The 27,034-nt window shown below is 40.2% G+C and overlaps 1 protein-coding gene across 9 annotated transcripts in view; it reads left to right on the top strand.

Moving 5' to 3' along the window:
* HTR7 (5-hydroxytryptamine receptor 7) overlaps positions 1–20,277 on the top strand; it is a 104,027-nt gene extending 83,750 nt beyond the window's left edge. For 3 of the 9 annotated variants that reach the window (XR_004346235.1, XM_032608629.1, XM_032608632.1), the window contains exon 3: positions 4,683–6,405. Coding sequence is in view for 5 of the 9 variants with exons in the window: in XM_032608629.1 (XP_032464520.1) it covers positions 4,683–4,725 (43 nt within the window). In the remaining 4 variants the exon portion in view is untranslated. Of the gene's footprint in view, positions 1–3,957; positions 6,406–6,832; positions 7,053–20,132 lie in introns of those variants that run through there. The other 6 variants (XM_032608630.1, XM_032608633.1, XR_004346234.1 and 3 more) reach the window with 5 other exon arrangements.
* The last annotated feature ends 6,757 nt before the right edge of the window (positions 20,278–27,034 follow it).

Below are 27,034 nucleotides of genomic sequence, written 5' to 3'. Positions count from 1 at the left end.
TTACAAAACGCTAATTTTCAAATGTCACACAAACAGGCTTTCCAGTTTGAAATAATAGTCACCCACATATATTGATGATTCACTCTCACGTATTACGCTGAGCACTCCATGTGAATTATGTCACTTAATCCTTATGACTTTATGAGACGTGGGTTCCTTCATCTCCGTTCTGTTGGGGAGGTCAAATAATTTTTTCAGCCATCCATGTGGAGCTGAATCTGAGCACAGGACGTCTGTGTTTAAATGTACTTTTAACTTCCACAATACTATGACTTTTATGAAAGTAAATCAGCCAACATAACATCCAAGGATATTTGCCTCTGTGTCTTTAGCTAATGCGGAGTCTTGGGTATTACCTTCCTGTCAATCTAAGACAGGGCTCAGCAAACTTTTACTGTGAAGGGCCAGATGGTAAATATTTTAGGCTTTGCTAGCCATACGGTCTCCACTGAAGCTACTTATTTCTGGCTTTGTAGTGAGCAAGCAGTCCCAGACACAAGTAACCAAATGAGTATGGTGGTGTACCAATAAAACTTTATTCACAAAAACAAGTAGCCAGCTGGGTTTGGCCCACGGGTCATAGTTTGCTCTCCCCTGGCCTCAGAAAATGACTGTGTCCTCATTACATCTCTCCGTTCGAATTTATAATTATTGATCTTATTTATAATTATGGAATGTTAAAATCATTTGGGATGAATGGCCTAACTATTTATTAAGTCTAGGAAGTTTCTAATTAGAGAGTTGGAATAGCTGCTATTTAAAAAATTCTATACCAGGCTGCTTTCTTTTCAGTTCCAAGGTGGGAGGACTCCTTTTTAAATTCTTGTTTATAACTGTGCCAGGCATTGAGGAGGATACAGAAAACACACGATGTCTTTCCTGCCTTAGTGCATGTATTTCTATTGTACAGACTGTACATAAACACACACGTGCTCATTCACGCTTTTTGTGTTGAGAACACAGGAAAGGTGGAGACAGGAAAAGCTATAGGATTCAAAAGAGAGGAAAGTAACTCAGTGATTTCCCTAACTGATCAGAGAAGACTTCCGGAAGGATATGGGCTCGAGTACATCTATGAACGTTAAAGCATTTATAACTAAAGGAGACTAGAGATGGCATTCCACATGAAGGAGACATTTGCTATAGAGGCGTCAGTGTGGGACCTTACGCAAAGGACAGGCTGCCCAAAGCTAAGCATTGTTGTAGGGGAGATTTAGGGATCATAACGGAAAGGTCGAATAAATTAAATTATGAAGGATCTTCCATTCCAGCCCCAGAAATTTGGGATTTTTAGTGTAGATAAGTGGTTCTCAACCTGGGGTGATTTTGCCCCCAGGGGACATTTGACAATGTCTGGAGACATTTGGGTTGTCACAACTGGGGGAGGGGAAGACCTCCTGGCATCTGGTGGGTAGAGGCTGAGGACGTTCCTAAACATCCTGGCTTACACAGGCAGCCCCCAGAGCAAAGAATCACCCAGCCCCAAACGTCCATAGTGCTAAGGTTGAGAAACCATAGTGTGGGCAGAAGGAAGCCGTCAACTGAATCTCTGCAAGTAGGAAAATGGAATCACCAAAGCCATGGAGACTGATTTAGTGGCATCATGTGGAATGAATTAGAAGCTAGAGGCTGGAAGTAAGGCATCTCTTCGTTGGCTTGTTTTCTCCAGAAACATTTGAGGGCTTCTTGTGTACAAGGCGTGGCGCCAGGAATGTCTGGGATATAAGGATGAATAAGTGACAGTCCTTGCCTCTGGAAGCTCACAGTCCAGTGGGCTGGGTGGCTGTAGATGTGGTGGTGGCTGGTAAAAGACTAGTAACCAGAACTCCCACCATGGTCCATGCTCTGCACAGCTGCATTCAGGTAAACACCAGTTGGATAACCCCAAGCAATCCTAACTCTACTGGAGTCTCTGGAAGAATAATGTGGCATCCAGTCCATAGCTCACAGCAAACCTTAGAACCCTTTGTCCCCCCACCCTATCTCTCTAGCGCTCACACTTCTTGGCCAACCTAGAGACTCCGGGCTGCTCCCTCCAATCTCTCTAGCTCTTTTCTTCCCCTCTGGCTGCTTGGGTTCTAGTCTCTTTTACTTTTGTCCCTAATTCCACCTTCTTGGCTCTATTTTTTCTCCTATATAATAGTTTTCCTCTTTTCCTGTAAAAACAGTCTACTGGATTGTGTATTGCTACTTCCAAATATTTCCCCATTTTCTTGATCAACATAATGAGAGGCTCAGGAGTCTGGCAGGCACTCAGGAGTCTTCCTTGGGTAGGGAGTGAATAGAGGGAAAAGGCTATAAATACTTCACTGGTAATTGTAATTCACTAGTCTAAATTACAGTCTTTGTCACCTTTTCACCAGTATTCAAATACTGGTAATATAAAACCAAATGTGATAATGTGATAGAAGCAGGGATTTTTTTTTTTAATTTGATGGCTTTATTTATGGATTTGCTTTGAATCACCATAAATGGCTTTTAAGTGTCACATTTAGATGACTTTTGTTCTTTGACACCATTACTGTGAACAATATTGAATAGCAGTTTCTAAAATACTTCCATATAAAAGAATTTCATGAAATTGTTTTGAAGTAACTCTGCCTTCCCTTCTCCCTTCTTTTCGTCAATGAGCCTCTTATAATCCCTGTCAATTGCAGTTCTTGTGGAATAACCTTGAGTTCCTGCCATGAATTCTGTCAATATGCTGCTCCCTGGTTTGTACTGAAGCTTTGGAGTTCAGGGTGCTTCTACCTTTTCTTTACAGAAACCAGTGATTTTTTAAAAAAAGGATGAAACGGGTCCCAGTGGAAATTAGGAAGAAGCATCAAGCACCTGGTTATCTGTGGTGGGATGTTGTCTTAAAGACAGAAACAAACAAAAATTTGGCTGTTTCATAGATTTTCTTTCCCCAGAGTGGTATTTTCCTCATCATTAACTAGCTGGAATTCAGCTCTTTATTTTTATTAAATCATCAGTTAGTACTAATAATAGCTTGTTCGCATCATGCTTTGTAGTTGCCTACATTTTAACTTCGCAGCCTCTTTAAAGTAGGAAATGCAGGCAATTGACCTCTCTTGCTTTTTCTAATATTTGTGTTTGTTTGTTTTCTTAGTAGACAGTAAATACACATAGCACAAAATAAAATGAAGCAGTACAAACATACCTACGAGAAAAATAAGCCTCGGGGGCATGTCTTAGAAAGAAAATATCCATGGTGGAAATCATGAAGGAGGTGATATTTGGGGTGGGTCTTAAATAAAGAGCAGGATTAAGGGATGGCAGGGGTGGAGGTGGGTTTGGGACTACTCAAAGCAGAGGGGACAGTATGGACAGAGGGACACAGAAATGGATGGAGGTACATAAAGAACCTGGGGTATGTCTTCAGCAGGACCTGGAAACTGAGTAAATTGGGGTCAGCTTGGAGGGCAGGTAGGCAAAGTGGGTGTGGGGAGAGAGGAAGGTTTTTGAACTGGAGTGAGACAAGGTATGCAGTGTAAATAGGGGTTCACAGCAGGAGAAAGGAAATGGGTTGGAGACCAATGTAAAAGTGAGGTCTCCTGTCAGGAGGGCCTGCACGAGGAGGGTCGCATTGAGACTAGAAAAGAGGCCAAGGATGTCTGGACATTTGGAAGTTGACTAGCAGGTGGGTGGTGAGGAAAGGGGGACTTCAGAGATGGTGCTGGAGCCAGGAGAGATTCAGTAAAGTTCACGAGCCGTTGCGAGCTGCAGAGGAAGTGGAGTCTCCTCTATGGGACAAGAGGCAGAGGCCCCAGGCTAAGAATAAGTGTGGAGCCCCACTGGGGACACAGCCTTTTTCCAGTGCCTGCGCCTACATACCCAGCAGCCTGGAGCCACGGGACCAAGCTGAAGCGCGGTGCTTCTCCTCAGGCACCATCACATGGGGTAAGGCACAAAGCGAGAGATGGTGTCTTATGGAGAAACTGATCCTGTCACCAGGGAAACCCATCCGACAAGTCTTGACAGCCAAGTGAGAGGGGCACTTTCAATGGGATGGGAAGGCAGAGGCCCTGGACCCTCTAAGACCTGGCTCTCATGCACATGGATATAGTTCGGTAAGTTGAGTCCTGTGATCGTACAGAGGTAGGAGAGTGTGTATCTAGAGGGACTGTGGCTCTACACTACGGAGAAAGAGACTTCCTCAGCTGTTGGCCAAAACTTCTCCATGACTCATGGCACTTCTGTGAATCTAGGAGGAAGGAAGTCAGGGAGGTGGGGTTTCCCAGTCTCTGCACACAGGGTTTGCTATAGTGCACCCTCCTAGGTTTGACGGGGAGAATACTCGCACTGTAGCCAACATTATTATTTTCAAGTATGGCAAGTGCAGCAGTATTTTGCAAGGATTATTGAGAGTAGAGCCATTTTGGGCTAAAGCTATATTTTAAAAGTGAATTTCTAAAGGGTTATCTGGAGCTGATTTGCAAATATATCAAGGCCCTGGCAACTTATAGAAGCTATGAAATGTATGAAAAGAGCCATAGCACTTTTTCTTTCCCCTTAGATGCTCATAACCCCTTAGAAACCACAAATAATTCAAATTACTGAATGCAGTAAAAATTAAATCCACCCACCACAAAATGAAAACTCACATTTACAGTTCTGCTAAATCATTTTCTTGCCTCCTTTTTCTCTCTCTCTCTCTCTCTCTCTCTTTCTCTTTATAGACAAAACTCTGACTACTGTAGAAAAAAAAGTCATGATTCATGATCAAAAGCAGAATAATGGAGATGAAATAAACAAGGCAAGACAGAGGTGGAAACAGAACGAAATCATTTGCTGAGACTTCGGAATGGAATGAGGCTTCTGTCCTTTCTTGGGATGGCTAAAATGTGACCAGCAAAGTATACCTGCTGTTCAAAGTATATTATGAGGGGGATGGTGACCTCTCCTTTTTTTCCTGTGGATCACTGCTATGGTGTGCAGATGAAAACAGCCCAATCAGCTCAGCAGTAAGCACACGCACAGAACTGAGTTCCAGAAAGGAAACAGTTTCTGGTGCTTTGCTTCTGTCCAAGTCCGTGCAAGTGAAGAAAGTTCCCATGCACGCTTCCCATGCTTCTGAGTCTAGGCCTTGTGGTGAATATTCAGGAATCATGTATGAGACAGATGTATTTTTGTTTTGGTTTTTGTTTTTGAGACAGATGTATTTTGTTGTGGGACAGAAGGGTGTTTTCCCCAGCAAACTGCGGTAAGCATAGTGATGAATACGTTGCATGTCCACGTTAGAAAACAGAACCCCGTCATCAGCTACCACAAATGATCTCCCAGAGCACTGTCTGTTCAGCTTCTGTCAAACAGTTTGGCTTTTTTGCAGGGTCCCTGTGACGTCCCCACCAGTGTACTTTCTTTGTTAACTCACTTCTCTCATTATGGTGTTAACTCAGGAACATCTCAGGATGGAGAGAATAGTGAAACCTGGATAAAGCTTTTTCTCGCACTTGCTCTTCTTCTGGGGGATCCTGAGAGGTGAGGGCAATTCCTCCTGTGGGGAGTTTTCCCTGGATGAAGAGCGGGGGCTACCTCACCACACCATATAGTAACATGATTGTTGGCACAGAACTTGTGACTGTCGTTTACACCTGGGTGCAGTGGGCCCACAGGCTGGTCCCTAACTGGGAGGATTGGGGGAGGAAGTATGGGGATAATGGGGTTTCCATGGAAGACTGTGACGCTTCTGGAGATAGAACATCCACATGTTAATTCTCACTGAGCAGCGTTTTATTAAACTGTGTGCATCGGAGGTCACCTGGGCCAGTGTTAGGAGCCCTCCAGAGTACCATTCTGTTCCTTCTGGAGGATTGGTTTTTGTGTTCTCTGTATCTTAAATCAAATGTGCGCCTGGGCAATTCTGTTCTTCTCCTCTCCCTCTCCCCAAAGTGGTAGACATTCAGGGCAGGTCAGGAAACAGAAAAGATCCCTTTGTAGATAGTGTATATTTTTAAAATGGTTCTGTGTAATATGTATGAGCTAGGGAGACAGAAAGACAGTAGATCAGAGAAGAGTACCTCTAAGGGGACAAAATGAATGCCAACCTTCATTTGACAAAAGAGAACTGAAAGAGAATATTATTTTCCTATAATATATATAGCTGTTCTCTCACAGGATAATGTGGAAGTCCAACGTGGATGGTGGATTTCTTCCAACTTTCACTGACATTGCTTCTTACAACACACGGGGAAGGGTCTGCCTTTCTGAAAGGGGAGGTGGGCACTGTCCTTTCCAACAAAGCTTGTACAAATTCCTGAACCACAGATTTGCTAAAGTAACTGTAAATAATTATATTCATAATTTAAATGATTATTTCTGGTCAGATAAATGTTGTTAAATTTGAAAATGTTTTATTACATTACATCAAATAAAGTTTATTTGTAGCTGTAATAAAGCAACTTAAATGACTTTTAATTGAAGGTCTGATGTTATAAATGTCGCTCTACATGGAATAACAGAAGGGCAAACTTTATATATCTGCTACAATCCTAACAGGTAGTTAAGACAGTTCTGTAATTAATTGCATCCATTTTGTAACTTTAAAAAAAAAATAGTGACTCCTTGATTTGATTAATGAGCATTTATTGGGTTCCTGCTACATTCAGCACTGTGAACATCGAGGGAAACAGAATGGACAAAGTAAGTCCTTCCTTTTGAGGAATTTGCCATCAGAAGGCAGACATTTCTCAGCTTGTCACCATATAGTATAGTAAGTGCTGTAGCGGTTTGTAGGGAACGACATGTTTCTTTCCTGTAGTTTAAGACAGGACATTACGGTTAATTGGGTTGATGCAGGTTTTCATATGTGTTTAATTTTTTTTATTAGGACCTTAGATTTTCATATTGGCTCTTTATCCTGCCTGACTTGAATGCCTGATCCTTGAACTCTCTGCTTCATTCTGGCTACAGAGGCTGGACATTGGACACTGTGCTTTCCATGTATGGCAGCCAAAGGAAAGGAAAAGGTAGAAATTGAGAGAGAATGAGAAAAAATGTCAAACAGTTTATACTATTTCACCTATGATATAATTTGTGCCAAAGGTACAGCTTTTGTTTTAACTAAGAATTGGGAAGATCACTGAGGTAAACATTTTACATATATTTTTGGACTGTTCAGCAAGAATGACTATTCTAATCCCTCTTCTCACTCTAGGATATCAGCTGTCATCTTTTGGTAAGACTGAATGTTGGGAAAGGATTACTGAGCAGTAATGTACTTGTAAGAGATAACATAGGGACTGTTGCCTTAGTTTGATTCTGTAAATACTATACAAGAGGCACTCATAGAGCCTAGGTTTTCTGGAAATTGTTTCATAAATTCTTAAAGCGTTTACCATGGTGTTATGTGCTTGAGATGCCTGTAAGTGGTTTTATTTTTTTCTGTTTTTCTTTTTTGTTTCTTTTTTGAATTTTTGAATTTTATTTATTTTTTTATACAGCAGGTTCTTATTAGTTATCCATTATATATATATATATTAGTGTATATATGTCAATTCCAATCTCCCAGTTCATCACACCACCACCCCTACCCCCCACCGCTTTCCCCCCTTGGTGTCCATATGTTTGCTCTCTACATCTGTGTCTCAATTAGTGCCCTGCAAACCGGTTCATCTATACCATTTTTCTAGGTTCCACATATATGCATTAATATACGATATTTGTTTTTCTCTTTCTGACTTACTTCACTCTGTATGACAGTCTAGATTCATCCACATCTCTACAAATGACCCAATTTCATTCCTTTTTATGTCTGAGTAATATTCCACTGTATATATGTACCACATCTTCTTTATCCATTCATCAGTCAATGGGCATTTAGGTTGCTTCCATGACCTGGCTATTGTAAATAGTGCTGCAGTGAACATTGGGATGCATGTGTCTTTTTGAATTATGGTTTTCTCTGGGTATATGCCCAGTAGTGGGATTGCTCAGTCATATGGTAACTCTATTTTTAGTTTGTTAAGGAACCTCCATACTGTTCTCCATAGTGGCTGTTTCCATTTACATTCCCACCAAGAGTGCAGGAGGGTTCCCTTTTCTCCACACCCTCTCCAGCATTTGTTGTTTGTAGATTTTCTGATGATGCCCATTCTAACTGGTGTGAGGTGATACCTCATTGTAGTTTTGATTGCATTTCTCTAATAATTAGTGATGTTGAGCAGCTTTTCATGTACTTCTTGGCCATCTGTATGTCTTCTTTGGAGAAATGTCTATTTAGGTCTTCCACCCATTTTTGGATTAGGTTATTCATTTTTTAAAATATTGAGCTGCACGAGCTGTTTATATATTTTGGAGATTAATCCTTTGTCCATTGATTTGTTTGCAAATATTTTCTCCCATTCTGAGGGTTGTCTTTTTGTCTTGTTTGTAGTTTCCTTTGCTTTGCAAAAGCTTTTAAGTTTCATTAGGTCCCATTTGTTTATTTTTGTTTTTCTTTCCATTACTCTAGGAGGTGGATCAAAAAGATCTTGCTGTGGTTTATGTCAAAGAGTGTTCTTCCTATGTTTTCCTCTAAGAATTTTATAGTGTCTGATCTTACATTTAGGTCTTTAATCCATTTTGAGTTTATTTTTGTGTATGGTGTTAGGGAGTGTTCTAATTTCATTCTTTTACATGTAGCTGTCCAGTTTTCCCAGCACGACTTATTGAAGAGACTGTCTTTTCTCCATTGCATATCCTTGCCTCCTTTGTCATAGATTAGTGGACCATAGGTGCGTGGGTTTAACGCTGGGCTTTCTGTCCTCTTCTGTTGATCTATATTTCTGTTTTTGTGCCAGTACCGTATTGTTTTGATGACTGTAGCTTTGTAGTAGTATAGTCTGAAGTCTGGGAGCCTGATTCCTCCAGCTCCATTTTTCTTTCTCAAGATTGCTTTGGCTATTCAGGGTCTTTTGTGTTTCCATACAAATTGTGAACCTTTTTGTTCTAGTTCTGTGAAAAATGCCAGTGATAGTTTGATAGGGATTACATTGAATCTGTAGATTGTTTTGGGTAGTATAGTCATTTTCACAATATTGATTCTTCCAATCCAAGAACATGGTATATCTCTCCATCCGTTTGTATCATCTTTAATTTCTTTCATCAGTGTCTTATAGTTTTCTGTATACAGGTCTTTTGTCTCCCTAGGTAGGTTTATTCCTAGGTATTTTATTATTTTTGTTGCAATGGTAAGTGGGAGTGTTTCCTCTCTTTCAGATTTTTCATCATTCGTGTATAGGAATGCAATTTCTGTGCATTGATTTTGTATCCTTCAACTTTACCAAGTTCACTGATTAGCTCTAGTAGTTTTCTGGTGGCATCTTTAGGATTCTCTATGTATAGTATGTCATCTGCAAACAGTGACAGTTTTACTTCTTCTTTTCCAATTTGTATTCCTTTTATTTCTTTTTCTTCTCTGATTGCTGGGGCTAGGACTTCCAAAACTATGTTGAATAACAGGGGTGAGAGTGGACATCCTTGTCTTGTTCCTGATCTTTGAGGAAATGCTTTCCGTTTTTCACCATTGAGAATGATGTTTGCTGTTGGTTTGTCATATATGGCCTTTATTATGTTGAGGTAGGTTCCCTCTTTGCCCACTTTCTGGAGAGTTTTTATCATAAATGGGTGTTGAATTTTGTCAAAAGCTTTTTCTGCATCTGTTGAGATGATCATATGGTTTTTCTTCTTCAATTTGTTAATATGGTATATCACATTGATTTGCGTATATTGAAGAATCCTTGCATCCCTGGGAGAAATCCCACTTGATCATGGTATATAATGCTTTTAATGCATTGTTGGATTCTGTTTGCTAGTATTTTCTTGAGCATTTTTGCATCTATATTCATCAGTGATATTGGTCTGTAATTTTCTTTTTTTGTAGTATCTTTGTCTGATTTTGGTATCAGGGTGATGGTGGCCTCATAGAATGAGTTTGGTAGTGTTCCTTCCTCTGCAGTTTTTTGAAGAGTTTGAGAAGAATGGGAGCTAGCTCTTCTCTAAATGATTTATAGAATTCACCTCTGAAACCATCTGGTCCTCGACTTTTGTTTGTTGGAAGATTTTTAATCACAGTTTCAATTTTCAGTGCTTGTGATTGGTCTGTTTATATTTTCTATTTCTTCCTGGTTCAGTCTCAGAAGGTTGTGTTTTCTAAGAATTTGTCCATTTCTTCCAGATTGTCCATTTTATTGGCATAGAGTTACTTGTAGTAATCTCTTAGGATGCTTTATATTTCTGTGGTGTCTGTCGTAACTTCTCCTTTTTCATTTCTAATTTTATTGATTTGAGTCCTCGCCCTCTTTTTCTTGATGAATCTTGTAAATTGTTTATCAATTTTGTTTTTCTTCTCAAAGAACCAGCTTTAAGTTTTATTGATCTTTGCTATTGTTTCCTTTGTTTCTATTGCATTTATTTCTGCTCTGATATTTATGATTTCTTTCCTTCTGCTAGCTTTGGGTTTTGTTTGTTCTTCTTTCTCTAGTTCCTTTTGGTGTAAGGTTAGATTGTTTATTTGAGAGTTTTCTTGTTTCTTGAGGTAGGCTTGTATTGCTATAAACTTCCCTCTTAGATCTGCTTTTGCTGCATCCCATAGGTTTTGGATCGTCATGTTTTCATTGTCATTTGTCTCTAGGTATCTTTTGATTTCCCTTTGATTTCTTCATTGATCTCTTGGTTATTTAGTAACATATTGCTTAGCCTCCGTGTGTTTGTGTTTTTTACATTTTTTCCCCTGTAATTGATTTCTAATCTCATAGCATTGTGGCCGGAAAGGATGCTTGATATGATTTCGATTTTCTTAAATTTACTGAGGCTCGATTTGTGACCCAAGATGTGATCTATCCTGGAGAATGTTCCGTGTGCACTTGAGAAGAAAGTGTAATCTGCTGTTTTTGGATGGAATGTCCTATAAATATCCATAAAATCTATCTGGTCTATTGTGTCATTTAAAGCTTGTGTTTTCTTATTAATTTTCTTTTTGGATAATCTGTCCATTGGTGTAGGTGAGGTGTTAAGGTCCCCCACTATTACTGTGTTACTGTCAATTTCCTCTTTTATAGCTGTTAGCAGTTGTCTTATGTATTGAGGTGCTCCTATACTGGGTGCATATATATTTATAATTGTTGCATCTTCTTCTTGGATCGATCCCTTGATCATTGTGTAGTGTCCTTCCTTGTCTCTTGTAACATTCTTTATTTTAAAGTCTATTTTATCTTATATGAGTATTGCTACTCCAGCTTTCTTTTGATTTTCATTTGCATGGAATCTATTTTTCCATCCCCTCACTTTCTGTCTGTATGTGTCCCTAGGTCTGAAGTGGGTCTCTTGTAGACAGCATATAGATGGGTCTTGTTTTCGTATCCATTCAGCGAGCCTGTGTCTTTTGGTTGGAGCATTTAATCCATTCACTTTTAAGGTAATTATCGATATGTATGTTCCTATTACCATTTTCTTAATTGTTTGGGGTTTGCTTTTGGAGGTCCTTTTCTTCTCTTGTGTTTTCCACTTAGAGAAGATCCTTTAGCATTTGTTGTAGAGCTGGTTTGGTGGTGCTGAATTGTCTTAGCTTTTGCTTGCCTGTAAAGATTTTGATTTCTCCATCGAATCTTAATGAGATCCTTGCCGGTTAGAGTAATCTTGGTTGTAGGTCTTTCATCACTTTAAATATGTCATGCCACTCCCTTCTGGCTTGTAGAGTTTTTGCTGAGAAATAAGCTGTTAACCTTATGGGAGTTCCCTTGTATGTTATTTGTCGTTTTTCCCTTGCTGCTTTCAATAATTTTTCTTGGTCTTTAATTTTCGCCAATTTGATTACTACGTGTCTCGGTGTGCTTCTCCCTGTGTTTATCCTTCCTGGGACTCTCTTCACTTCCTGGATTGGGTGGCTATTTCCTTTCCCATGTTAGGGAAGTTTTCGACTATAATATCTTCAAATATTTTCTTGGCTCCTTTCTCTCTCTCCTCTCCTTCTGGGTCCCCTATAATGCGAATTTTGTTGCGTTTACTGTTGTCCCAGAGGTGTCTTAGGCTGTCTTCATTTCTTTTCATTCTGTTTTCTTTATTCTGTTCCGCAGCAGTGAATTCCACCATTCTGTCGTCCAAGTCACTTATCCGTTCTTCTGCCTCAGTTATTCTGCTATTGATTCCCTCTAGTGTATTTTTCATTTCAGTTATTGTATTGTTCATCTCTGTTTGTTTGTTCTTTAATTCTTCTAGGTCCTTGTTAAACATTTCTTGCATCTTCCCTATCTTTGCCTCCATTCTTTTTCCGAGGTCCTGGATCAACTTCACTATCATTATTCTGAATTCTTTTTCTGGAAGGTTGCCTGTCTCCACTTCATTTAGTTGTTTTTCTGGGGTTTTATCTTGTTCCTCCATCTGGTACATAGCCCTTTGCCTTTTCATCTTGTCTATGTTTCTGTGAATGTGGCTGTTGTTCCACAGGCTGCAGGATTGTAGTTCTTCTTGCTTCTGCTGTCTGCCTTCTGGTGGATTAGGCTATCTAAGAGCCTTGTGCAGGTTTTCTGATGGGAGGGACTGGTGGTGGGTAGAGCTGGCTGTTGCTCTGGTAGCCAGAACTCAGTAAAACTTTAATCCTCTTGCCTGATCATGGGTTGGGCTGGGTTCCCTCCCTTTTGGTTCCTTGGCCTGAGGCGACCCAACACTGGAGGCTACCTGGGCTCTTTGTTGGGGCTAATGGCAGACTCTGGGAGGGCTCACACCAAGGAGTACTTCCCAGAACTTCTCCTGCCAGTGTCCTTGTCCTCACGATGAGACACAGTCACCCCCCCGCCTCTGCAGGAGACCCTCCAACACTAGCAGATAGGTCTGGTTCAGTCTCCTGTGGGGTCACTGCTCCTTCCCCTGGGTCCCGATGCACACACTGCTTTGTGTGTGCCCTCCAAGAGTGGAGTCTCTGTTTCCCCCAGTCCTGTCGAAGTCCTGCAATCAAATCCCACTAGCCTTCAGAGTCTGATTCTCTAGGAATTCCTCCTCCCGTTGCCAGACCCCCAGGTTGGGAAGCCTGACGTGGGGCTCAGAACCTTCACTCCAGTGGGTGGACTTCTGTGGTGTGAGTGTTCTCCAGTTTGTGAGTCACCCACCCAGTAGTTATGGGATTTGATTTTATTGTGATTGCGCCCCTGCTACCATCTCATTGTGGATTCTCCTTTGTCTTTGGGTGTGGGATATCTTTTTTGGTGAGTTCCAGTGTCTTCCTGTCTATGATTGTTCAGCAGTTAGCTGTGATTCCGGTGCTCTCGCAAGAGGGAGTGAGAGCACATCCTTCTACTCTGCCATCTTGAACCAATCTCTGCAAATGGCATTATCTCATTCTTTTTTATGGCTGAGTAATATTCTAGTGTGTGTGGGTGTGTATCACATCTTTATGCATTCATCTGTTGGTGCACATTTAGGTTGCTTCCGTGTCTTGGCTATTTTAAATAGTGCTGCTGTGAACGTTGGGGTGGATGTATCTTTTCAAATTAGAGTTTTTGTCTTTTCCAGTTATGTGCTTAGGAGTGGGATTGGTGGATCATATAGTAGCTCTATTTTTAGTTTGGTAGCTATATTTTTACTTTCCTAAGAATCTCCATACTGTTTTCCATAGTGGTTATATCAATTTACATTTCCACCAGCAGTGTAGGAGAGTTTCCTTTTCTCCACACCCTCTCCAGCATTTATTCTTTGTAGACTTTTTTTAAAATTAATGTATTTTATTTTATTTATTTTTGGCTGCATTGGGTCTTTGTTGCTGCACCCGGGCTTTCTCTAGTTGCGACGAGTAGGGGCTACTCTTCATTGTGCACTGGCTTCTCATTGAGGTGGCTTCTCTTGTTGCGGAACATGAGCTCTAGGTTTCTGGGCTTCAGCAGTTGTGGCACACAGGCTCAGTAGTTGTGGCTTGCGGGCTCTAGAGCACAGGCTCTGTAGTCGTGGCTCACGGGCTCAGTTACTCCGTGGCGTGTTGGATTTTCCTGGACCAGGGCTCGAACTTGTGTCCCCTGCATTGGCAGGCGGATTCTTTTTTTTTTTTGCAGTACGTGGGCCTCTCACTGTTTTGGCCTCTCCCGTTGTGGAGCACAGGCTCCGGACACGCAGGCTCAGCGGCCATGGCTCATGGGCCTAGCCGCTCCACGGCATGTGGGATCTTCCCGGACTGGGGCATGAACCCGTGTCCCCTGCATTGTCAGGCAGACTCTCAACCGCTGTGCCACCAGGGAAGCCCCTGCCCATTTTTTGATTGGGTTGTTTGGGTTTTTTTTTTTACATTGAGTTGTGTAAGTTGTTACTGTATTTTGGAAATTAACCCCTTGTCAGTTGCATTGTTTGCAAATACTTTCTCCCATTCTGTAGGTTGTTTCTTCTTTTTGTTGATAGTTTTCTTTGCTGTGCAAAAGCTTTTAAGTTTGAATAGGTACCATGTACTTTTTTTTGTTTTTATTTCTTTTCCTTGGGAGGCTGATCTAAGAAAATATTGCTATGATTTATGTCCAAGAAAGTTTTGCCTATATTCTCTTCTAGGAGTTTTATGGTATCATGTATTATATTTAGGTATTTAAACCATCTTGAGTTTATTTTTGTGTATGGTGTGAGGGTGTGCACTAACTTCATTGAGTTACATGCGGCTGTCCAGCTTTCCCAATACCACTTGCTGAAGAGACAGTCTTTTCTCTATTGTATATTCTTGCCTCCTTTGTCTAAGATTGATTGACCATAGGTTTATAGGTTTCTTTCTGGGCTCTCTATTCTGTTCTGTTGAATCTATATGTCTTTTTTTTGTGTGCCAATACCACACTGTTTTTCTTTTTCGTTTTTTATTTGGGGTATAGTTGTTATACAGTGTTGTGTTAGTTTCTGGTGTACAGTGAAATGAAGTAGAGCTCCCTGTGCTATACAGCAGGTTCTCATTAGTTATCTGTTTTATACATATTAGTGCATATATGTCAATCCCAATCTCCCAGTTCATCCCACCCCACCCTTTCCCCCCTTGGTGTCCATACATTTGTTCTCTATATCTGTGTCTCTATTTCTGCCTTGCAAACTGGTTCCTCTGTACCATTTTTCTAGATTCCACATATATGTGCTAATATAGCATATTTGTTTTTCTCTTTCTGATTTACTTCACTCTGTATGACAGTCTCTAGGTCCATCCACGTCTTTACAAATGACCCAATTTTGTTCCTTTTTATGGCTGAGTAATATTCCATTATATATACATACCACATCTTCTTTATCCATTTGTCTGTCGATGGGCATTTAGGTTGCTTTCATGACCTGGCTATTGTAAATAGTGCTGCAATGAACATTGGGGTGCATGGGTCTTTTTGAATTACTGTTTTCTCTAAGTATATGCCCCGTAGTACCACACTGCTTTGATTACTGTAGCTTTGTAGTATTACAAAAAAGGAAAATTACAGGCCAATATGTTTGATGAATATAGATGTAAATATCCTCAACAAAATTTTAGCAAACCGAATCCAGCAATACATAAAAAGGATCATACACCATGATCAAGTTGGATTCATTCCAGGGCAGCAAGGATGGTTCAACATATACAGATCAATCAGTGTGATACATCACATTAATAAAAAAAAGACAAAACCACATGATCATTTCAATAGATGATCAGAAAAAGATCAATAGAATAGATGCAGAAAAAGGATTTGATAAAATTCAACATCTATTCATGACAAAAAGTCTCACCAAAGTAGGTATAGAGGTGACATATCTCAACATAATAAAAGCTATTTATGACAAACTCACAGGCAACATAATACTCAACAGTGAAAAGCTGAAAGCCTTCCTGCTAAAATCTGAAACAATGCAAGGATGTCCACTCTTACCACTTCTATTCAACATAGTATTGGAAGTGCTAGTGACAGCAATAAGGCAAGAAAAAGAAATCAAAGGTATCCAAATTGGAAGGGAAGAGGTAAGTTGTCATTATCTGCAGATGACATGATACTGTATAGAGAAAACCCTAAAGACTCCAGACAAAACTATTAGAAATAATAAATGAATTCTGCAAGGTAGCAGGATAGAAGATTAATATACAGAAATCTGTTGCATTTCTTTACACTAACAATGAAATATCAGAAAGAGAAAGTAAAAAACAATCTTGTTTAAAATCACTTCAAAAACAATAAAATACCTAGAATAAACCTAAAAAAGGAGGTAAAAGACCCATGTGCTGAGAACTATAAAACATTGATAAATATTTCTTAATAGGAAGGAAGGAAAAAAAGGAGAGAGGGAAAGAGAAGGAGGAAAGCCAACGTTGACTTGGCATTCTTTTTAATTTTCAGATGAGGAAATCCAGGAGACTTGGTATAATCAAGTGACACGTGCAGTGAGTGGGCAGGAAGGAGCTGGAATTAAGCTTTCCTATGTGCAACTTAGGGCAGGCCCTCCGCTACATGGTGCTGCATCTTTAGCATGAGTTTCTCATGTCAGGAGAGCGACCTTTTCTTAATTTTCTGCACTAGTGAAGCAGTGCCATGTATGTGTTATGGTCCATATGTTGAAACTTGTTTATCTACAGCTAGCCAGATGGTCCCTAACAGCTTACAAAGAAGCCATTTGGAAACTTTCATCAAGTCAGCACATTTTGAAAGCACTGGGAGTAATGCATATTGTGATGTCATTCCTTACTCTAAGCAGAGTAAATCCAAAAAGGAAGGCCTTGTTAGTATTACACGTGAGGCATGCAGACCTTGGGATCTCATGCCCAGAGACAGAAGTTTATTTAATTGGGTCTCTCTTTCAACTTGCTTTGTCTACACTTTCTCTGGAGAAAAAAAGTAATTTCTTAACTTAAAACACTTTGCTTTTTAAGCTCCTGCTGGCTAATTACATTAAAAAAAGAAGACAAAACCAAAACCCTGCTTATACAATGCAAGCAAGAGAGATGTGGTGTGATCATCAATAAAAATCTAAAAGCAAAATTTATGATGTCTAATCCAAAACAGAAAGGGAGAGAGGTTGATAACTTATCAGAAGTAGACTTAACAGGTAACAGTTATTCTGGGCATCTGGCACTTTACAAAAACCTGAGAAGGAATTAAGACATCTTGTAACTATGGCTCCCTGAATAGACACATGAAATCTTAGATTCTATTCAAACTATATAATTTGTGCTCAGAGATTATGGAACAAAAGGAAGGTAATGGACAAGAAATACTCAGGAGACAATAAAGAAATGAAAGACTAATCCATGTTTCTTCCTCTAAGAAATTCATTTATTCATCCATTCACTCATACAATCACATAAGTATTTATTAATATGTCAGAGGTTATCTAAACAGTAGAACTAAGTGGTAAGACAGAAATGCATTCCATTCTTGTGAAGCTAAATGTTTAGCAAGGAAGCTGAAACGTTACACAAATGATTATAATAAATTATGATGTCTACTATGATAAGGCACATGCAGGGAGTTCAAAAAGAAATGCATACTTCAATACATTTGTATAAATATTTAAATCTCAGTGGAGGAGAGAAGTGGTAATTCAAAATAGCAGATGGCAAGAACTATCTAGAATTCATTTCTGTTATGTATTATATGATATTTTTGGTGCCAAATTACCTTTCTTAATTACATTTTGATTGGGTTATTATTAAAATGTTCTTTAGAGCTACACAGTCTCACAGTGGGAGAGATGGTGCAGAGCTATGAGGAGAGGCAGCAGAACATCAGTGTAGATATAAAAGTTTGTCATGGTTAATTCACAAGTGAATAATCCACCCATAGGTAAATGAGATATACTGTATACACAGCGAATTACAGACCTAGAGGATCTCATGGCTGATCTAGTACAACCCCCTCCTGGTTAGCAAGTGAGAACATGGTAAACTAGAGCTGTTTTGTCTGAAGTTGTTTACAAAATGTGATATAGAGCAGTGCTTTGCAAACTATCTTTGGTGAAGGAATGTTTTTTAAATCTGTGACACAGCTATGCATTTAAAAATATAATAAAAATGATTATTACGAGAAAAGTGAAGTGAAAAAACCTACAAAATATAAGTTCAGTTTTTTTCCTTATTAAGTTCAATAGATGTAAAACTGCATTGCAGTAAATATGGTCAGAGCAAACATCACGTGGAGGAAAAGAAATGAATCACAAAAACCGACCATCATCCACTGGGAGTGTGCAGTTACTCAATTAGGGAAAGCCTAGCACTTCCCCAGCTGAGAAATGACTGTAGCATAACCATGACATGTGCAGAACACCAAGTGTGCAAGGCACGTATGCAAGGCAGGACACAACACATGTGATGAGTGTGATATAGGGAGAGTGTACTGATGGGGCGGGTGAGGAACAGCTCACCCCTGAGAACTACCCCTGGGGTAGTTACCCACGGTCACAAATCACAGCCTTTAAACAACTGAACTTTCCCCCGCTCTGTGTTTCTGCTCTTTAATTATCTACAATTGAATTGAATCCAGAATGCTGACCCAAAGGCAGGGAAAACTGTTTAATTTTTTGGAATGATTCTGTTAACTGAATTTTTCTTAAGTAAGGCAAAGAAAGAGACTGAATTTTGATAGAATGTCAGCCACAGAGTTTGAAGGCGAAGGGCTCTGATATTAGAAATGTTAATTCTAACATTAGCCATACCACCTTATATCTTAAACCCAGTGTTTTCTGAACTTCACTCTGAATAAGAATGATCCAGGGAGCTTATTAAACATAAAGATTCCTGGGCCCCATTTACAGAAATTCTGATTCATTATGCCCTGGGGTGCAGTGGAGGGTGCCTAACAGGTGATTCTGGTACAGCTCATCCGGGTTCCAAATGCTGAGAATCGCTGTTCCCACAGATGCTGGAAAACTGAATCATCTAGCTGATTCTGTGTGCAATTAGTATGGAAAGCGTGATGAGTGTGAAACAATATTTAAATCATTTGTATATGGTTACAGAATCTTGTCAGAGGAATACACAAGATTCTCACAAACTCTCTTGTAAGTACCCTTTAGGATTCCATGCTACTGTTGGTACCAAAAATCCAGCAAGTTTGTGGAAGGAAATAACCCACAGGCCATCTTAGATAGTTTTCAGTTATATTTAAAGACATATGGGTTTTAAGTTTAAGTGCAGACCTGGCTAATTCCTACATTATTGAGGAATTCCTGGTGTAAACTAATTAATATTGGTGCTAGCACAGGGTCGGCTAAGAATCAGTGCATCATATTTCTGTCCCCATGGCCAAGCAGCTGATCAGAATGTTGTCAACAAAACAAAGAGTTGATCTTTGTCAAATATGTGTTGAATATTAGCCATTGAGAATGAGATGTTGACCTTGGCGAAGGTCCAGGCTTTCACCATCGTGTGTGTGTGTGTGTGTGTGTGTGTGTGTGTGTGTGTGTGTGTGTGTTATGGCAGCGATTGATACAGCTTACATTAATTGAGTGTTTTTTACTCACCAGTCATTCTGCTAATCCTCAAAACAACTCTAAAAGGTCTTATCTCCATTTTTTGGGTAAGGGGACTGAGGTTTACGGAGCTCAAGGACATTAACTTGTAAGTAAGAAATGTGAGCTTTCCAGCTGATGTGTACTTTTCCTTACGTTCTCCCTTCCACAAAATGCAAAATGCATCTCACTGGTTACTGACTGTTTTTGTGGGCCTGGAAATATGCATCTGAACTCAGAGGGGACTCACTCTTGCTTCTCCAAATACTTCATCTTACACTGAATACCCAAAAGCAGTTGTTCAAGGTTAAATCCCAGATCATGGTGAAGGGAACAAAGGCTGTGATTCCTGCTTCCAAATCCTTTTCTTGGATTCCTGCATTTCTAGGTACCTAGTATCTCAGTGCTTTCTTCTGGTTATCCCTTTCTATTGCAGCCTGCCTGTGATGGTTAATTTTGTGTATTAATTTGACTGGATCATGGGGTGTCCATATATTTGGCTGAATGTTTTTTTCAGGGTGTTTCTGTAAGGGTGTTTCTGGATGAGATTTGAAGCCATAGATTGAGTAAAGCAGATTGCCCTCCCCAATGTGGGTGGGCTTCATCCAGTCCACTGAGGGCCTAAATAGAACAAAAAGATGGCGGGTGGGAAAACTCACTCTACACCTGACTACTTGAGCTGAGACGTCAGTCTTCTCCTGCATTTGAAATGGGACCATCAGCCCTCTGGTTTTCAGGCCTTTGGACTCAGACTGAACTGCATCACCAGCTTTTCTGGGTTTCCAGCTTGCAGATGGTAGATCGAGGGACTTCTCCACCTCCATAATCACGTGAGCAATTCCTTATAATAAATCTCTTTATATATGTATGTGTATAAAACTCTCTGTCTCTATATATGTATAGATATTGACATAGATATCTATATATATGCATATATATATCTCAATAGAATATTGGTTGATATGTATGTAAATAATATATATATGATGTATGTATATTAAAAACCTATATATAATATATATAAAATAACACTGGTTCTGTTTCTCTGGAGAACCCTAATACACTGCCCTAACTGCTATTGCCCTTTAATGTGTGCCTTTCTATAGTCTCCTTATTAAAACTTAACTCACCTGTATCCCATTCTCTCATCTTTTGCTGTCTCTTTATGGTCAGCCAGTTGGTCAAATACACTAATCCATTATTCAGAGGCAATGTCCCCTTCTTACAAGATACATTCCTTGGATCAATGTCTGAACCTGAGAGAGTGTTTATAGAAATTTCAGACAGTGTTGGCAATAGTAGCTCAAATCAGACCTTTTTCAGTTACTTACAGACCCCCCACGGTCCCTTGAAGCTGAAAGCAAGCTGTTAACCAAATCCATCTACGCCATGGGCCAGGTCTCTCTCCCGCTCCATTGGAGCTGAGAACTGAGAGAATTCCCTAGTTTTTTAAAGCAAAGACAAATGAGGGTAATTAGGTAGTAGCTGAGGTTTGTCAGGAAGATTTGGCCAGTTGCCCCCAGTCCTGGTCTTTGGGAGATCTGTACCTGTGAGACAGCTTTGACTGCTTTTTCTGGCTCAAGAGAGCAATTCTATTGAGGAATGTTGCCTCTCATCCCCGTTACTCCATCGACTTTCTCATCAATGGCTCTGAATGGAATGTTAGAATATATTTTAGATGTGGAGATAAAATTAACACCTGAAACTATTTCTGGGTGCATAGTCAAAGATTACTCTTTATACTTGTTTGTTTGGCTCTTAGAAATTTAATTGTAGCAAGCTTTTAAATATTGGCTTTTAACTTATCTGCAAAAGTAAAAAATTTAGTAAATTAAATCAATTAAGGGAACATTTGGCCTAATTCCCAATCATCCATTTGGATCATGAAAAGCACAGATCTTTCGGATGTAAACTATCTCTTCAGCGTTATAACATGAACTGTAGTGGAGCGTGAGCTTTTATAGCAACACTACCTAATATAGGCTGAGGTAAAATGTTTTCATTTCCATTTCACCACAGCAAAGATGAAAAAGGGCACTAATTAATTTATCTACCATTGGTGAGGAAAGCTGAGAAAAAGACATGTTTTCTTGAAAAATATCTTAACCAGAGTTTTAGAACGATCTTATTAGACAAGTTTGAGTTTCTGAAAGAAGTTAGCTTGAATTGGGTTTCTGACATGAGCACCTAGGAGAATCCTGCCTTATAGAGAACCTCTGCTAAAAGAATATTGCAGAGGCTCTCCCAGTCTATTTCTAGGGTCTCAACGTTCAGATTTTTGAAAGCGGACATTTTGCCTCACCAGCCACATTGTATAATATTTTATATTTCTCTACCTACTAATTATGACATAAAATGTATGTATCAAACATGGCATATGTGGACAATTGGAATTCCTGGGACTATTTGCCCAGGGTTACTGTTGCAGGTAGGTTTTCTAGACCTGAATGATCTTAAGTCGGGGCCAAATGATATAAAGATAAACCTATTTTTTAATCTTCCATGTTTATTAATCCATTCACAAATGAAAGTAGACAACCCTCAGAATGGGATTGTTTTACAGATAATTCTCATTTTCAGTACATTTTCTTTTTAACTCTGAAATGTTAAAGAATTATCTCGCTGGAGGAGGTCTTGTTCAAGGGAGGTGGGCACCTTTGGCAAAATGGAACATCACAGCTAATCTTTAGGAGACACTATAAATACCCTGAGGGAAGAAAGTTAAGTAACAACTGCTGCAGTTGTGGCAACAGAGATCTTTGCACGTAGAGGATTCTTATAATATGGGAAAGAGACAAGTTAGTGGAGAAAGAGGGAGTTGCAAGAGCTCTTTCAGTATAAACAGTACACGGTGCACCAAAGCTCTGGCTCTCCTAATGATCTTTTTAATCCCTTTTTTGGGAATATAATCTATTTTTCCTTGACATTTCAATAATTAGAATTATTGAAAAAACAGGATTCATAATTGTTGAAATTAACTTGACAGTCACCTTTGAAATAATGTTTTACTCAAAAAAGTGTTAACTGAATTTTTATAAGGCAGTTTCCACAACCAATTCGAGTCTGCATGCTCTATTTTGGTAAGTTTCAGAAGAATCAGTAATGCGTCAAGTGAAAGCAAGAACACGTCCCTTTACCCATTTCTCCTTGCAAAGAATATGCCTAGTTTTCAGTGCAGTGTACCACTGGTGTATCTGGCAGAATTGAAATGGCTAAAATTTTTAAGCAGATTTCCAGGTGATTTAGGAGGTTCTGGCTTGCTTCCCACCAGTAAGACACAGAGATATGGCTAAGAGTGGGCTCATGCCTAAAAGTGTTCAACAAATAGGCTCACCTAAGTAGGTTTAAAACTATGAAACCTAGGTGTCCCCAGGCTTCAGGGAGCTCCCCTCTCCTTTGAGACCCCGAGTCACATACAGCAGCAGAGGTTCCCCAGGTATCTGAGACTCCACGAAGAAATCATCCACGTCCTATCCATTCTGATTCTTACTTATCCCTTCAGTCAGCTGTTTCTGTGTGAGCATTCTCCATCCTTCTTAGGTCACTTCTTGCTTTGGCAACAGTCTCTCCTTCCTGCTGCTCTTGTATTTCTGCTACACAACAAGGGTAGGTTTGGGCCTTGCCTATGTCATAGATGAGATCAGGCTGTAACAGCAAGCAAACATAACTGAAAGTGTGTTTGTGGCACAAGGGCATTGCAACAGAAAATATTATAGTGGATCACGCCCATAGAGCCCAGTGGCCATGCCTCTCTACAGGAGGGAATTTGCCTGATGTCTCCCCCCTTAGCTTCCAGCTTCACCAGCCTACCTCCCCACAGTGGGAAGGCCTTGGACAGGCCAGTCTCTGTTCATCCTGTTAACGTGTAAAGTGAAGTCACTTCTAAAGCTGTGTTTAATCTATTCTAAGATGCCATCAGTCGTAAAGTACAGCATTATTCTATATACCTCTTGACCAGTCAGGGACTTATTTACAAAGGCACTAATTACAAAGGTGTAGGGGAACCAGAAAGGGAAGTGTAGAAACCTAGGGCTAACATCTGAGGAACTGTCACTACCTTAGTATAAAAGAAAGAGGGATGGGGGGTGTTACATAAACCTGGAAGGGGAGTGAATTGTAGAGCGACAACCTAAGTCAGGAGCTCACAGGCAGGGAACAGGTAAGTGAATGCTCCGTCCGCCTGCCCTCCCTCCCTCCCACCCTCCCATCTCCTGCCGGGGGCCTCTCCACTGGTCCAACCCAACCTGAAGCCGGTGGGCACAGGAGCACGTCCATCTGCCTCACAAGGAGAAGTGTGGGAAGTGGACCTGAACGAGCGAATGGAAGACATCTCTGCAACAGACACCAAGACAGAATAAATTCTGCCAATTAAACTATGAGACACTGCTCCCTTATCACTTGAAAGTTTTATTTTACACCTATTGAAAGAGTTCTGTTAGACATAAAGAAAGGGATTTGTTTTTATCATGTAGTACTTTTCTGGATTTAAGATAACTTTCTTTTTTTTTTTTTTTCCGGTACGCGGGCCTTGTCACTGCTGTGGCCTCTCCCGTTGTGGAGCACAGGCTCCGGACGCGCAGGCTCAGCGGCCATGGCTCACGGGCCCAGCCGCTCCACGGCATGTGGGATCCTCCCGGACCGGGGCACGAACCCGTGTCCCCTGCATCGGCAGGCAGACTCTCAACCACTGCGCCACCAGGGAAGCCCGAGAACTTTACATTTTAATGCTAAACGCAAGTATCATCTTTTTGAGAACATTTTGTGGCAGATATTTTTTTTCCCCAAAGGTGATCACAGTAATAACTCTTGTCCCACATGTGCTTCTAGAAGCTTACTACTGCCGCATTAAGTGGGGAAGTCTAGTTTCTCATTCCTTGAATCTAGGCTAGTTTGTGACTTGCATGTAAGCAGTGGAAAGCATCCGATGTGGCACTGCATGACTCCTGAAGCCAGGTCTGAAAAAGATGATACAAATTCCACCTTGTTTGCTGGAATATTTGCTCTAGAGCCCAGAGCTTCCATGTTAGCAGTCTGGCTGGTCTGTGGCCGCCATGCTGCAAGGAAGCCCAAACTATTCTAACTCAGAAGGATCACATGGAGAAGCCCCGAGACTAGCAAAGAGAGAAAGACGCTTTGCCAGTTTCCAGGTGCTCCTGCACCCTCCGTCTCTGCTGTTCTGATTCCAGCCGCTATGGGACCGCAGTCTCATGAGAGATTTCTTAACCAGAAGCATCCGATCAAGCTCTTCCTGAATTCCTGGCCCACAGAAGCTGTGAGAGGTAATAAAATGATGGTTGTTTTAAGCCATTAAGTCTCGAGGTGATTAGCTATGGAGCAACAGTAACCAAAGCAATTTTAAATGCCAGTTATACTCAACAGATGTAGTACCAGTGATGTCTGCAATTAACTGAGGTGATGACACTATGAATAACTGTAACCAAGTCTGCACATGCACAGGCACTGACAGCTATGTCATGTCAGCCTCCTGGCCAACAGCAATTGTGAGATGCCATATATTTTAAGATGGCTCCTAGTGAGAAAAAAATGTGCACTTCAGTATTGAAGAAATGTGGTACTGTTGGTGTAGAGGGAGGGACAGAGCCAAAAGGGCTGGGGAACTGGTTGGCAAGGTGACTTATTTTGGAAAAGCTTAATATTTTATAGTTAAGAGGGTACATGCTCATTTAGCAAGTAAATAAATAAATAAAGATCAAATGAGAAAAAAACCATTAAGACCACAAAATCACCAAATCTCACCATCCAGAGATAAACTTCCAGATTTCTAAATGTACATGGACACATGTATAGATATGTGGACATATGCTTTATAAATGAATTCATCCTTTACTGCAGCCTACTTTTCTCCCCACTCAGAAGTGTGCTGATTTCGTGTTTCCACCTCAAAAGATAAAAAAACTACAGCCTTAAATTTTAATGGTAGCCAAGTGTCTCATTTACTTGACCCATCACATAGTGACGGACATTTTGTTGTGTTTTGTTTTTTCAGTTTTGCTTTTATCATTATTAAAACAACGGGCATGTTTACGCATTTTCCCCCCTATGCTGTAACTATGTCTTTGTGGAGAATTTCTACATACGAGATCTGGGATTGAATGAGTTGTGCCATTATAATTGCGGTATGGATTGATAAAAACGCCTTCCAGGAAGATATCCATTCATACCCCTATCAAAAGTTTTGGAAGAATGCCAGTTTTTTTTCCCCTTTGCCAGTGAAGGAGTTCAGGGCATGTCACCCCAAAATACGCAGATTTGGCATGTTGCTTATTTTGCATTAAAGGCACGTGAGAAACAGCAGAGGCAAGATGGGCATTCAGACCCTCCTTTTTATTCCTGAAAGCAGGATATAAAACTCCCATGGGAAAGGTGTGATCTCTGTGCCAGGAAAGAGGAAGACGTTCTTATCACCAGAGACACGGAACTGAGGCAGAAAGAACTCTGTACAAACAGACCTTGTTCAAATAATTCTTACCTTCCTTTAGCCTCTCTACAGTGTTTAGTTACTTTTCCACAATTGCTTCTTTTTTTCAACCTAATATAAAAGCATGTAGGTTCTGCCATTTCTTTGGGTCTTCATTCCTTATGAGGGTTCCTGTGTCATGTAAAACTTAATTTAAATGTGTATACTTTTCTCCTGTTAATCTGTCTATGTCAGTTTAATTCTCAGGCCCAGCCAACAGTAGTAAGAGGGTAGAGGTAAAAATTTGCCTCTTCTAGACCAACATTTGATTCACCTGATGCCAATCTTATGGTTTAAAAAGATTTGTTTTTTGTTGTTCTTTTTTTGTTCTAGAAAATAATGAAACTGAACATCTTTTCATCCATTTTAATTTGTTCTTTCATTAATTGATTATTCATAGCCTTTGACCATTTTTCTTTTTATAGTTGATTTGTAAGAGCTCTTCATCCTGTAGTAGTAATTCTTTGTCCATCCTGTGTGTTACTAGTTTTTTCTAAGTTTTTTACACTTCTATAATTGTGTTATTTTGTTTTTGTTTTTGATGCCAGGAAGTACTTAATTTCTATGTAAGTGCATTTTCTTTTATGGTTTCTGGCTTTGGTGTCAAGTTAGGAAAGACTTGTTCCACTTTATTGTTATTAAAAGTGTGTACTCAGAGTTTTGTTTCACTTTTGACATTTATTAAAAATTTTAATCTACCTGGAATTGAATTCATGAGATGTAATTTTTCCCTTAAGGTGCCAGTTGCCCCAAATTATTTAGTGAATAGCAAATCTTTCCCCTGTGATTTGAAATGCCACATTTATCATACACTTGTTGGAGGAGGTCATGGTGAGGACGTGACTACTAGTTGACCTGCAAGCTGGACCCCGGGCAATCAGAGACTTCTCGCCCCCTCCCCTATCCTCCGAATGCATGTACCACCTACTCTGCCCACCTAGAAGCCCTTCAAGGACACAGCTTTGAGAGAGTATTGTGTTGTTGAGACCATCTGGACTGTATGCATGACTGAACCCAGTTAAGGCCTCTGTATAAACTTTTAAGATTCTGGGGGGCAGGTGCAGAGAGCTACTCATCTTGCAGCCACCCATGGCAAGCATCGTTAAGTTCCCTTCCTTATTAAACCTGCCACCCACCAATAGGGAGTGGCTTGCCTCCTCA

Source organism: Phocoena sinus, chromosome 16 (assembly GCF_008692025.1).
Source record: "Phocoena sinus isolate mPhoSin1 chromosome 16, mPhoSin1.pri, whole genome shotgun sequence".
Lineage (NCBI taxonomy): Eukaryota > Metazoa > Chordata > Mammalia > Artiodactyla > Phocoenidae > Phocoena > Phocoena sinus.
Note: the sequence above shows the minus strand (reverse complement) of the source record. Positions and strands in the feature narration are given on the sequence as shown.